The 14,262-nt window shown below is 38.8% G+C and overlaps 1 protein-coding gene across 2 annotated transcripts; it reads right to left on the bottom strand.

Annotated features, from left to right (window-relative positions):
• Positions 1-474: 474 nt before the first annotated feature.
• iqub (IQ motif and ubiquitin domain containing) lies at positions 475-13,674 on the bottom strand. Of its 2 annotated transcripts, XM_053642253.1 has the most exons (12): positions 13,162-13,673; positions 11,856-11,990; positions 11,228-11,395; positions 10,899-11,074; positions 10,029-10,184; positions 9,729-9,939; positions 6,804-6,979; positions 6,473-6,643; positions 4,715-4,891; positions 2,919-3,167; positions 2,559-2,744; positions 475-2,115 (listed from the first exon to the last, which is right to left on the bottom strand). In XM_053642253.1, exons 1-12 carry the CDS (start codon positions 13,460-13,462, stop codon positions 1,939-1,941), a joined length of 2,283 nt encoding a protein of 760 aa, XP_053498228.1. In that variant the 5' UTR covers positions 13,463-13,673; the 3' UTR covers positions 475-1,938. The 2 variants fall into 2 exon arrangements, with proteins under 2 accessions (XP_053498228.1, XP_053498229.1); XM_053642254.1 differs by lacking the exon at positions 11,856-11,990 and having other exon boundaries at positions 13,162-13,674.
• Positions 13,675-14,262: the final 588 nt, after the last annotated feature.

The raw sequence follows: 14,262 nt of genomic DNA, 5'->3' as shown, positions 1-14,262 counted from the left end.
CGGCCAGGTGCGTGTGCCTTGTTTACATGGGGAAGTGATGGCACCAGGATGCACTATGGAAAGAAGGCAAGCAGGTGGAGGCAGTGTGATGCTCTGAGCAATGCTCTGCTGGCAAACCTTGAGTCCTGGAATTCATGTGTATGTTACTTTGATACGTACCACCTACCTAAACATTGTGACAGACCAAGTACACCCCTTCATGGCTATCACATTCTCTAATGGACATGACAAAGAGTTCAAGATGTTGACTTGGCCTCCAAATTTACCAGATCTCAATCCAATTGAGCATCTGTGGGATGTGTTGGACCAAGAAGTCCAATCCATGGAGGCCCCACCTCACAACTTACAGGACTTAAAGGATCTGCTGCTAACACCTTTGTGCCAGAGACCACAGCACACATTCAGAGGTCTTGTGGAGTCCATGCCTCTACGGGTCAGAGCTGTTTTGAAGACAAAAGGGAGACCTACACAATATTAGGCAGGTGGTTTTAATGTTATTGAATGTTATATACAGGGTGTCCCAAAAGTCTCCATACATAGGGAAAAGTAACACTTTTTAACAAAATGTCTTCCACAGTTTTTTGTATAACCTTTAAGAAAATCTTTGACAAAAGAAGAACGTATTGAAATCATTCTCATGGCTGGATCGGGAAGCTGTCGTAAGGTTGCATGGACTTTAATAGGAAACATGGCAAACATATCACATGACACTGTTGCCAAATTTAGTAACATCATGGAAGCATTTAAAAAAAACAAAACAACTTGTCCATTTACATGACAGCTGGGATTATTTGCATGAGGAAGTGTATTAATGGAAACTTGTTACACCATAAGGAGGAATGACCATTCAGATCATGGGACTTGTAATGAAACAACTTTGTATACTTGCATCCTCAAACAAGTGTAAAGAATTCTGAGAAATGATGGGAATGAACTGGCTGGATTAAGCGTGTGACTGCAGTGGACGTGCAAAATGACAATGAGGGTGCACTGGTGGCAACTCCATAGTCCACAAAATAAAATGAATCTACTCTCGAGGTGTCAATGTTCCTGAGGCAGGGTTTCAGTGAATCCTTTCAGATTTAGTCAGAGTGTAAATTAAAAAGACTGAAACCTCTCAATTACCTCTCAAGTCTGTGATGTTCAGAGAGAAGCATTCACTGATTCTTTGCTATTTTTAAATACATACTCTTTTAAAACAGAATAAGAACTCTAAACTTGATTATTTTCTGAGTTTAACGTTGTAGCCTAAATAAATTCAGTGAATACTAAACCAAATTTCTAAGACCAAGGCTACAAACATGAAATGATTTCTTAAGCCACAAAATAAATGGGTTTTATAGCTTCAGTCCATAACAGAGAGGAAATTGATCGCCTCACTCTGACTTTTTCTTGTGTAATTAATCAGACACAAGAACAGATTCTTGACCTTTTAGCTATAATTGCATATTGTGAATCATCCATCTTCCAATTATAACTGTGACTATATTTCAGTTGCTGGCATAATTAGTACATTAGATTACTTTTGTAAGTAACAACAAATTAGCCTTCATCACATCAAATTAGCAGCTTGATGTGGACCTTGTGTTTACTGTAGGTGCAGAATTGCATACAATTCCTGGGTTCAAAATGCTATACTTTAGATTTGTGCTTCGATTAGTTCCCTGCTTTATTCGCTTTATGTGGAATTCACAAGCATACATCTTTATTGATATGGTTTTATGGGGAAAACTGAAAATGGATCTCAAAAACATTATTCCATGTTTAAGTGTCTTTAACAATCTGATTCAGAGTGAGTCACTTCCACTAAACTAGTACATGTACAATGGAAAGTCATCAGTGTAAAACAGGTCTGTAACTACGTGTATTGCTTTCTTTATTGCCCTTGAAATAAATTAAAGAGGTTGAAATACAGCTGTAGGCATTGTAGATAGTGTCTTAATGAGACTGCTTGGGCGCTGTAGTGATGGGTTTGGTGACCAGTAGGTGGTTGTGGGCAACATGCTGTGAGTCCACATCATGGAGATACTCCACCATCACAGGGATCTGGGAGAAGTATTTCCGGGCCAGAGCATGCTTGTGCTTCATGTTCCAGATAAACACAGTGCCATATGTCTACAAAGAAGTGTTGAGATAACAATGAGGTTGTGCTTACATAACATGAAACTAGATGGAGTTTAACCTCTCAGAGAGTTACTTCATTTGTAAAATGGTTGGATTACAGGTTTGGGGTTTTACTCATGAAGGCTGATAAAACACTGAAACGTATAATCCCAGATATGTAAATGAGCAGATTTACATATAGATTATCAAACAGACATGTATATGATTTAGTGCAAACTTATTTGGAAAAAGAATCTAACAATGTCTACTTGTTCTGTAAAGCATGGAATCATATAGACATGTCAGTACTAAGATATTCAATGGAATATCTCTAAACAAGATGTGACAAGGGCAACCCACGTTGCATATTTTGTAGCATTTGTAGCTCTGGTTCAGTATACTATGTAAAATTTTACAGCTTTTATTTAGTTCAAAAGCACGTGTGTGCCTCCTACCTCCTCTATGTTTTCGACTTTGAGGTGAGCGGCTGCCTCGTCCTTGGTCAGCAGGACGCAGTTCCAGGGGCTCCATTCGCAATACCTGTCCCAGCGCACCATCAGCAGGTCATGCAGGTTGTTCCACGCACTCAATGCAGACTGAGCCCCCCATACCACATCCACTAGATAGCGCAGATCCTGCTGCTATAATAGAAACACAGTCTAATGCAAGTATAAACAACACCACTATGATCTGCTAATTGCAAAATGATCACTCAAAATCTTTGATGTATATTTGCATGCCAGGATACCGTATTATTATTTTAATGTCATTTACTCAAATTATATCCTTATATGGTGTCCAAATGTCTGTTCTACCTGTAGGAGGTAAGGGATCTTGGCGTCTGGGTTGACTTCTGATTCATCCTTGCACAGACGTTTGAGAATGGTTTTGTAGTAGGAGAAGTCTTCCCTGTGCCGAGCCTCATTGTCCAGCTCTTTGCAGTGGCGGCAAAGACCCACCGTGCGTGCGTTCAGTGTCAGAGAAAACTCAGAGCGAGGCAGGAATTTACTGCAGCCACGGCAAAAATGGACATTCTTCCTTAGCTGCTCTGGGTCTTGTTGTGCCTGGCAAACAAGAAAATTAAACTTAGCTGTAAAATGAAGTGTTCTTATGTGTAGCTTATGCTCAATGGTCATATAAAATGATGTGTTCATAGTTTAGTGTGGAATGGTTTATTGCTTAATGTCATGCTGTTCCTCGTTACCCGGTTGTTGAATGTTATTACTGCCCTAATGTAGAGCTAGGTTATCATGTCATGTACACATTTAAGATTGTAATTTCTTAGTTGTTGTTTAGTTAAGAGGGTGTTATCTTGGGGCCCGCGAATGGCACAATAGAAAAGCGCTCACCCTGTTGTCAGGAGATTACGAGTTTGTACCCCAAAAATGCCACAGCCATCCTTGACCAGGACCCGATGAGCAAAATCCACCCAGTCAGTCAAGCATCTACACATCTGTGAGCTTATGTATGCAGAAGAACACAAATAGCATTTTCCTCCAAACGTGTTATGTTTGAAAAGATGCAGTTGGGGGCGGCTGTGGTTCAGGTGGTAGAGCAGATTGTCCACTAATTGTAGGGTTGGAGGTTCGATTCCCCGCCCGCATGACTCCACATACCGAAGTGTCCTTGGGCTAGACACTGAACCCCAAGTTGCTCCTGATGGCAAGTTAGCGCCTTGCATGGCAGCTCTACTACCACTGGTGTGTGTGTGAATGGGTGAATGAGACACAGTGTAAAGCGCTTTGGATAAACCTACACACAAAAAAGTTCTAGTTCTAGTACCCTAAATGTTTTTTTGGTTTGTTCCTATATAAGACTTTTATGTAGCACAGTATCTTTAAGAACGTAAAACCGTTACTTACTGAGATAAGTGGGCTATATTAAAGATGCTCTGTTTACCAACAGTACATGCTATTAATCAGAATTCTACACCTATCTGTCACACTGGACACTTTTACAGGTTTATATCTGCCAGCACACAAATAAGGAATATGACTGGCTCTCTATAGCTGGAGTAAACTGATATTTCAGCAGCATGTGTTCAGAGACACAGTGCTCTGAAAAGGCTGAAATATTTTTACACTCCCTGAAACTGAATTTGAAAATTGGTGTATGCAAAATTGGTGGATCACTGAATTTCACTTAATCTAAGAGGGAACTGCACTTATTTCTGTAGGGCTCTTGAGTATAATGTGAGTTGTTAAAGGGAAAATTCACAATGAAGATAGAAAGAGTATTCTGATTATAGGCATGGGATGATCCAGAAAATGGCATAAAACAACTTCAAAAGCACTTACATTTAGATGATAGTCTTATCCTGACTGAGTTAGATCATTTTGTAAACACCATTTTGAATTTATAGCAATGCTTACAGCATATTATCCTTTAATGGAAAAAATACAATGCCATAACCACTGATTTAATATCAGGCTATTCATCTAAACTTATTTAAACTTGTAGGAAAGCTTTTATGAGGTTATAGAGGACGGACGTATTGAGTAAGGACATGTATTTTGATTGTCAGGACTTCGTTATTTTGATGCTGAGCAGTTAGATTTAAGCACATGGTAGAGAAGTAAATTACCCAACATTGAGCCACATCAATACACACCGGCAGCAGTTTGGACACCTGGGGGTTGAAAGTGGGGTTTTTGATGTACTGGAGGAACAGAGTGACAATCCTCTTCCTCAGCCCCTCTAGGTTACTCTCCTTCACACCTCTCATCAGCAGATCGGCCTCTCTGTCAATCAACTCCACAATCTCTCGAGTCAGCTTACAGTCATGTTCCTGAGCAAACAGAAAAATTGAGCTCAGCACTATACACTCTCACAAAGGATGTGTTAATATTCTATACACTTTTTGTGTTATTACTATTTCAACATATGTTGTGTGAAATTATCCATTAAAGGTGTTAAAAAAAAGAAAAAAATTTCACGAGTGACCAACATAACATGTTAAATTATTGTCCAATCACGTTGAGGAATGTGCTGCCGATGTCATCATCCAACTCTGAACTGGCCTCAAAGTGAATGTTCGTTGCTTTGAGCTTTTGATTGTGACCGCGGAGTCGGGGTCCTGAGGCGAGGAAACCAAACGACCAACGGTAAGTTAGTGTTCATCACTATTTAGCGTTAATGCTGCTGAAAATGCCTGGCCGAGTTTGTGATATTTAGGCAGGGAGCTCTCAAAAGTGTATTCATTCATTTTTGAGAGTTAACGATAACCTAGCATTACAGCTATTCACCATGATATAATTCAGAGAATGGGTTAACGTTAACTACATTTAGTAAGTGTTTTGGACAAGGCAAGCTGTAGTAATTAGCATTAGGAGGATGGGTTAGGGCCGTGTTTCTTCATGTATTCGGTGAATGTTAATGCCGGTTAACAGGTGCAGACAGTCAGTGGCTAACGGAACTTATCTAGCTCAGTAATGTCGAGGCCAAAAGTTCTTCACAAGGTTAACATGACAAAAAGAGAGGATGGGGTTTAAGTTGTAATGCTTGCCACTATCTCTGTAATGTTGGTTAAATTAATTAGGTTGTGCAAAAAAATTGGCGGTGAGGTGCTAAAGGCTGGAAAATAAATATTCGCAAGTTAGCTAGATTTTCCTGGTGAGTCTACAACGCCATTTTGTTCATTAGGAGAGTGGAGGTCACATTTCCAAAATTACACAATTTGGGATTCTGTAACACAATTTCTCAGTTAAAGCCCAAAGGAATTTGTCCATATTTTGTAGCTAACAACTAACCAACACTCTTTATGCTCTTTTACAGCTTTTCAAATGGAAGGGATTGGGACTCTTATCTTCCCAGACGGCTGGGAGATTTGCAAGAAGATGCATCAACTCCAATTCTTACATCTGTCAAATATTTCAATAATTTTAATAAATGTCACCTGATGCAAGTGTTTGTTTATTTTGGGAGCATTTTAGTAGAATTTTAGCATACAAACAAATTGCATTTTGGGAAAATTGTTGGGGAAAAAGTATAAACAACACAGCTGTGTTATTTTGTGTTATTTTTTAACACATCTGTGTGTGGAAATGTTTAACACAGAGAATGTGTTAAATGCAATAACACACTGATTGTGTTGAAACCAACACAAAATGTATTGTCCTTAACTAGTCACAGAGGTGTGTTAAAAATTAACACATGATGTGCTATTTTTAACACATCTGTTTCAAGAGTGTACATTCGGGTATTTATTCTATTTATGCTATTGCATAAAGAGAGCAGAGCTATAGCAGGAGTCTTTTGTTTTATTTCTAGTACTTATTTATGATGTTCTGGATAGCAGATCTAACAAAAGCCATGATTAGAGTAAAGGGAAAAAAAAGAAGAAAAAAAAAGAGTACAGGTTGTTGCTGACCTTGACAGTATGTTTGAGTGTAAGCAGCACATCAAGGCGCTCCTCCTGGCTCAGATAGCTCAGGGTGATGCTACAATAGAGATCACGAAGCTCACTGGCCCTAATGGTGTGCGGCGTATCCATCTGGGTCATTATCCCATCAGACGCTTGCCATCGCTTGGGGGCAGCGCACTGAGCCAAGGACAAACACAAATGCAGTATTAAAATGTCTGTGATACTTTTTACTTGGTTACACAGCTCATGCTAAAACCACTGTATGAATATCCAAGGTAAGAAATGTACAGTGTGTGTGTTGCACACTTGCCCTTAATACATTGTAAAATGTAAGAACCTTGTTGAGGAACGCTTGCACTGCCTTCTCCTGGTTCCTCTCTCCTGCAGCTAATCGGTGGCGTTCTATAGATGCAATGAACTGCATCTCCTGCTCCAAAAGAGCGCACAGAGCGGCTTTCCTTTCTGCTCCACCCAGAGAGGCATTAATGTTCTCCTCTTCTTCCTGTCTCCACACTACCACAGAGAGACAGAGTAGTAATGCTGTATAAAAATGATGATCACAATTATTTTGCTCGGTACTGAAACTATGATGAGAGTCAACTCCAAAATTATTGGTGTTCCTCAGAAGAATGGGCAAAAATCATTGAAAATGAATATGATGATAAAATGAACATTACAAACATTTATTAACTTATTCTTGTATCTAAGAGGAAAAAAACACTTTTTAATAATGACTTAAAAAAAGTACTAATAAGATTGAAGCAAGTGTATCATTGCTTGAGAAAAATGTGTGTCAAAAAAACAATTCTATGACTGGACAATCCCACCTGTCATCATGTTATAAACACACCTGCGAGGTACTTTCACTCCACCTCATCTTTACCAAAAAGAGATGTTGGCATAAGGGAATTGAGTGCTAAATGGTTAATTTTGACAAATACAATTGCTGTAGAAGAAAAACAAAACAAAACACAATTTTCTATAAAAAGCTGTAATGTCACCCAAAAGAAATAAAATTCAATTGTAAATTTGGGAGCTGCATTTCCAAGATAGAGTAACTTTTTCTCAACTTTTTCTCAACAAAGGGGATGAAGTTGGATGTCAAATTATATATTATTATTCACAAGTAATATAATCATTAATATTAAACCTGTTTGGATCACTGACCGCAACAGAACATTTATTTGGTGTGTCCGCTGTAAAACATGGTGCAGGTTCATTGATGCTTTGGGGCACTTTAGCCTAGTATTTCAGGGGATTTTGTGAAGATGGACGTCATCATGAATTCCACTATGTTCCATGATATTTCAACCCAGAACCTTTGCCAGAAGGTTAAGAGTTTAAGCAGATTGATGAACAAGATAATGACCCAAAACATGCATCCAGATGATTACAGAAGAACACATAATCTGTGTTTTGCAATGGCATTCTCTGTTGTTGTATTTGAAACCTAATGTAAACCTGTGGTCTAAATTCAAGTGAATGGTTCACAAACCTAAGAATGTAAAGAATCACATCAACAGTGCTGTGAAAAAGTATTTGCCCCATCTTGATTTCTTCTGTTTTTGTCTTATATTAAATTGTTTCAAAAATTAAAACAAAATCTAAGATAAAACGAAGGCAACCTGAATAAACAAAATACAGTATTAAAATGATAATGTTATTTATTGAAGCAAAAAAGTTATCCAATACCAACTGGGCCTGTGTGAAAATGTATTTGCCCCCATAGTTGCTAATTACCCAAATCTATGAAACTGCATTCATAATGTGGTTCAGCTGGACTAGACACAACCAGACCTGATTACTGCAAACCCTGTTCAATCAAATCAACACTTAAATAGAACTTTTTCAACAGCATGAAGTTGGTTAAAAGGTCTTACCCAGTAACACACTATGTCAAAATTGAAAGAAATTGCAGAAATTATGAGGAAGAAGGTGAAATACATCAGTCTGGGAAGGGTTACAAAGCTATTTCAAAGTCTCTGGGACTCCAAAGGACCACAGTGAGAGGCATTATCTCTAAAAGGAAAACAAAGTACTGAACTTTCCCAGAAGTGGCCGACCTTCCAATATTCTTCCTAGAGCACAGTAACGAATCACCCTGGAAGTCACAAAAGATCCAAGGACAACATCAAAGGACCTACAGGCCTCTCTTGCATCAATAAAGGTCACTGTTCATGACTCCACTATCAGAAAGACACTGGGCAAAAATGGCATCCATGGAAGAGTGGGGAAGTGAAAAACCACTGCTAACCCAGAAGAACATTATCAAGGTTCGTCTGAATTTTGCTAAAACACACACTGATGATCCTCAAACCTTTTGGGAGAATGTTCTGTGAATTGATGAATTGAAAGTGGAACTGTTTGGAAGACAGTGGTTCTGTTACATCTGGCATGAACCAAACACAGAATTCCACAAAAAGAACATCATACCTACAGTCAAATATGGTGGTGGAAGTGTGATGGTGTGGGAATGCTTTGCTGCTTCATGGCCTGGGCAACTTGCAATAATTGAGGGAAACATGAATTCTGCTCTCTACCAGAAAATCCTAAAGGAGAAAGTCTTCAGTCTGTAAGTTGAAACTAAAGCACAACTGGATTATGTAGCAAGACAATGATCCAAAGCATAGGAGTAAGTCCACCACTGAATGACTCAAAAAAAGAGCTAAATGAAAGTTAGGAGTGGCCTAGTCAAAGTCCTGACTTGAACCAATTGAGTTACTGTGGCAGGACCTTAAACGGGCAGTTCATGCTCGAAAACCCTCCAGTGTGTTAGTTTTTCACACAGGTGTTTTCTTTAATAAAAAAACTATATTGTGTGTTTACTCAGGTTGCCTTTGTTTTATGTTGTATTTAGTTTGAAGATCTAAAACTATTTATTATTAGATGTACAGAAAAACCAAAGAAATCATATACTTTTTCACAGCACTCTACAAGTGTCTCCAACTTTGTAAAACAATATAGAAATCTTACTAGAGTATTATATAGCACTCATATGTTTAAGCTCAAACGATTACACAGTATACTATGTGTTTTCATGTCATACATTCCTTTTTTTATCATTTTCATGAAGGATGATGATAAATTTGGAGTTAACCATACATGGACCAACTAAATGACTAATTCTGAAGTCAACAGACATGGAGACAAACTTAAAAGCTTGATACTGTATATTATTTTCTGGATTCTTCACTGTATATTCATCTCATTACTCATTATAGCCGTGAAGGTCGCTTCCTGACACAGACACACTCCTACTTACTTTCTAGTGCATTATAAAGCAGTGCAAAGTCTTCTTTTTTCTCTGGGTTCATTCTCCTGTGGTACTCTGCTCTAATCTGCTCTTCCTTGTCTTCTTTCTGTCTTCTTTCTTGCCTCTCGACCCAGGCCATATGTAGCTCTTTATCCAGTCTCAGCTGGGTGGTCAGTCGTTTGGCCAGCCAGCGCCTGGTATGTGTCTGGATAATAATTACCTGAGAACACACATGCGAGCCCATGATTTACTCCAATCTTTGCCAAAAGAATCAAGTATATAAGCACACATTCACAGACCCACACATACAGCGTTAAGCCTCTTGCTGTGGTATTCGTCTACAGTGACGTAAATTCCTGGTGTGATGAGTTTGTCCTTCATGTTGGATATGTAGCACCCAGGTTTAGTCATCTGAGTTGAAGTGGTGATGGTGCACTGCTGAGCCTGGCTCTTCACATACACTGTCTGGTGAAAAGAGATCACAAGCTTAGACAGCAATCACAAAATACAGGGCAAGTCTAGAAGAAAACCTGTTCCTGAATGCAAGAGACTGGAGATTCACCCCCAACCAGTAGCAACAGGACAACAAGACTAGGGCAACAAGACTAAACATGTACTGAGACATGGCAACACTGGAGTCACTGGAGTGGTTCAAAAACAAGAACCTGCATGTGTTAGAATGGCTCAATCAAAACCCACACCTCAATCCAGCTGTGAATCTGTGGCAAGACGTCGCCAGTGACATTGACAGAGCTTGATCAAAATATCAGGATACAGATGTGCAAAGCTGATAGAGACCTATTCCAGAAGACTTGCAACTGTAATGGCAGCCAATGGTGGTTCTACCAATTATTGGCCATGAGGGGTGTTTATTTGTTTAATTAACCTTCATATCACAAAAAAAAAATACTTCAAATATTACACATATTGTGTAAATCAAGTGCTAAAGACCCAAATTAAGTCCATATCATTTCAGGTTTTTAAAAATATATATGTTTAAAAAAGTTTAATGGACATACTTGCAAGGCACTGTACATACATAAATACATCCATCCATCCATCCATACATACATACATCCATCCATACATACATACATACATAAATTATATTATATATATGCACAACTACACTTTTTTGCTTTGATGGTTCGTTTGACTTAATATTTCCATTGCCTTTACCTGTGTGTCTCTACTGAAAGTCTCCACTCCTTTATGAGGCCTCATTCTGACCATTGTCTGCACTCCAGCATGATGGTACTCAGTTTTAGTGACCTTGTGGCGATATCCTCCCAAGAAAGGTTTCTTTTGAGTGGCTCTTTCAATCTCAACTACCACATCCTGATAGGTACCTGCATCTAAGGGTGGGAGGACGTGAGATATAGGTAGCATGAGAGAAAGAGAAACAGACAGAGAAAAACAGTTCATGCTTCCATTAGCATCTGCCACAGAGACCCTTGTACGAAAGGACATTAGTCACAGTAGGTGGAAGAGAAAAAGACCAAGTCGACCTGTTTGTACTCTGACAGTAATGACATCCGGCATGTTGCATTCCTGCTGAGGTTTAACTGGCTTGATGGGGTAATTTTCAGGATCTAATGAGCTCATCTCGAACTGGACTGTGGCATGCGGCTGTACCCCAAGGCTCATCAGGGTCTGGTGATCTTCCACAGCATTACCTGGAAACCAAACAGCAAAGGATTACTTTTATTTCCACCACTACAGTAAAATTCTTACATTTCAGATCCACTCCAGTTTCCACAATCTGTGTTTGTGTGTGTATTTATATACAGGGTGTCCCAAAAGTCTCCATATATGGGGGAAATTAACATGTTTTAGCAAAATGTCTTCGAAAAATGTATTCAAAATTTTTTATTTTATATTATATCTTTTTTTCAGATAGACTTTAAGAAAACCTTTGACAAAAGAACATATTGAATTTTTCTCATGGCTGGGTCACACACGACACTGTTGTGTTGTTGTTGCCAAACAAATTCAAAAAGACTGGAAGTGTTGTGGACCAACTAAGAAATGGACGTCCACGAACATCCACTGATGAAGGCAGACCCAATGTGGTACTGGCAAACATAGTCCCCTATGTATGGAGACTTTTGGGAGTGCTGAGTAAAGTGTGATCACCATTGAGTATGATGTGAATAAAGTCAGATGGTACTCGTAGCTCATTGGAAAAATGATTCTTCAAGTCTTGAATGGTGAGGCCAATCATAAAAGCCACAGTCATCATGTGTCCCTCTGGCATAAGTAAGATTTTAACTATAAAGACAAAATATTAAAAAGAGTTAAGAGACAGTCTTTTAGTTCCTCAATGTCTATTTTACTATAAACAATCAGAGAGGCAGTTCTACCAACATTACACATACACAGTCGGTCTATTAATCTCTATCAAGCACTAATAGATGTCTGTTTAGTCCTGATTAAACAAATAGGTTTTGTTTTCAAGTACAAGCAAATATACTAACGCACAATCAATGGAAAGGTTGTCTGAATTTAATTAAATGTATTGCATTCACAAATAAAAGTTCACGTGGCACTTTTAAAGGAGACCACACTAGCTACCATCCATTTTCCATACCACTTTTCCTACACAGGGTCATGGGGGAGCCTGGAGCCTATCCCAGGGAACTCAGGGCACAAGGCAGGGGACACCCTGTACTGTACTGAGCCTATCCCAGGGAACAATCGCACACACATTCACATATACATTCACACAAGAATCAATTTGGAAATGCCAATCAGTCTACAACGCATGTCTTTGGACTGGGGGAGAAAACCAAAGTACCCGGAGGAAACCCCCGAAGCACGGGGAGAACATGCAAACTCCGTGCTTGCAGGGTAGAGGCGGGATTCAAAACGCCCAAGCCCGAGGTATGAAGCAAACCATGCCCCCCCTTGTTTTTACTGAAGAAGAAAAAAGAAAATTTAATACAGATAAATATAAAGAAAAGAATTGTGGGCGTATCCTCCAAAAATTCAACATCACATTTACATCACAAACATTTATTTCCTGCAATAATAAAACCAACCAAAACAAAATGCTAAATCTACAGGTAATTAGTGTATTTTTTATTTTTATTTATTTATTTATTTTTTAAAAAGCAGCAGCAGAGTTATAACAGATATGGGAAGAATGAGGCATGGATATGATAATTATTACAACTAAGAAGATCCAAAAGGCCCTGGAGGAAGTTAATAAACATCACTGAAGCATATTTACATAACATTTAGGTAGATTACAAACCTTTGCCCTTATATCACTTCTTCATTACTGCATATCTTAATATGAATTATTTTAATATTTCATATTTAATATTTATTTAATCTGCTAGCCTACTTGTGACAATGAAGTGACTTGTGATACTTCATTATGATAATGAAGTAATTACTTTTTGGACTCGGGGTAGGTATAGTACAGTTAGTTCATCACCTGTAGCTGTTGAGTTTCCCACATCAGCAGCGTTGATTCTTTCTTGTTCATGAGGACTGACTCTGTCCTGTCCCACTGTCTGAGATGGTGAACTCGGCTCTATTTCCTGATCTGAGCAGATATCCACCTGGGTCTGTTGGACGGCTGTCTGGATTCCGTCATCCTCCTCAAGCACACTTTGTGTCGGAGTAACGCTTTCGGTCGCGGCCTCGTCTGGGTTTGGCACCTTTGGGTTTTCATCTGTCTCCATAGTGGTACCGGACACATCGGCGGTATCGCGCTCAACCTCCGCCTCTGACATTGCTAATTTGGACTAAATGCTAACCTAGCTATGTGGCATCTAATGTAAGAAGCTAATTTAGTTAGTTGAACTCTTAACTAACCCACACAGGGAACATAACAGGGAAAACGCAGAAACACCACGATAGTTGTAGCTGTAGTGTTTGGAGGCTACTATGGTAACCGCAGGGTCACGTGAGTCAGCTTCCTGGAGAAATTATTATGGGCTACATCCCGAATCCCTACTTTAGTTTAGCCAGTGTATACAATGTTAACGTCTATAGCCTTTTTGAACCCCTTTAAATGTCAAATAAATTCCATGGACCCCCTCTGAACATAACCCAAATATTCAGTTATTAGTCTGGTTATTCAATTTATACAGTAATATCTTGTTTATTTATTGAAACCTTAGAGCTTTTTTTTATTCCTGAACTTTCTACTTATAGAACACAGTACAGAACTGGCATAAAGTTGGCTTGACGTTGGACTTTCGATATTCCCGGATATGCAGAAATTAAGGGATCGTCTCTAAAGTTACATACGACATTGTTATACACGTTTCTAACTTCAATAGCATTTGAAGGGAATGATGTGCAGTCACAAAGCCAATTGTAAAGGGTTCATCTAGGTGACCGCTATAACACACAGCTTTTAGATTTTTGATATTTAATAAAATATGCGATTAAATCATATGAAGAGCACAATGAAAAAACTATCAGAGTCACAAAACTGTATTTTTGGAGTTGTGCATCCACGGCTGTTGATTGAGCATTGAAGAACGATCTCATAAATGTACTTGGATGATAGAAAGATCAGGGTCAC

This window comes from Ictalurus furcatus, chromosome 14 (genome assembly GCF_023375685.1).
Source record: "Ictalurus furcatus strain D&B chromosome 14, Billie_1.0, whole genome shotgun sequence".
Taxonomy (NCBI): domain Eukaryota; kingdom Metazoa; phylum Chordata; class Actinopteri; order Siluriformes; family Ictaluridae; genus Ictalurus; species Ictalurus furcatus.
Note: the sequence above shows the minus strand (reverse complement) of the source record. Positions and strands in the feature narration are given on the sequence as shown.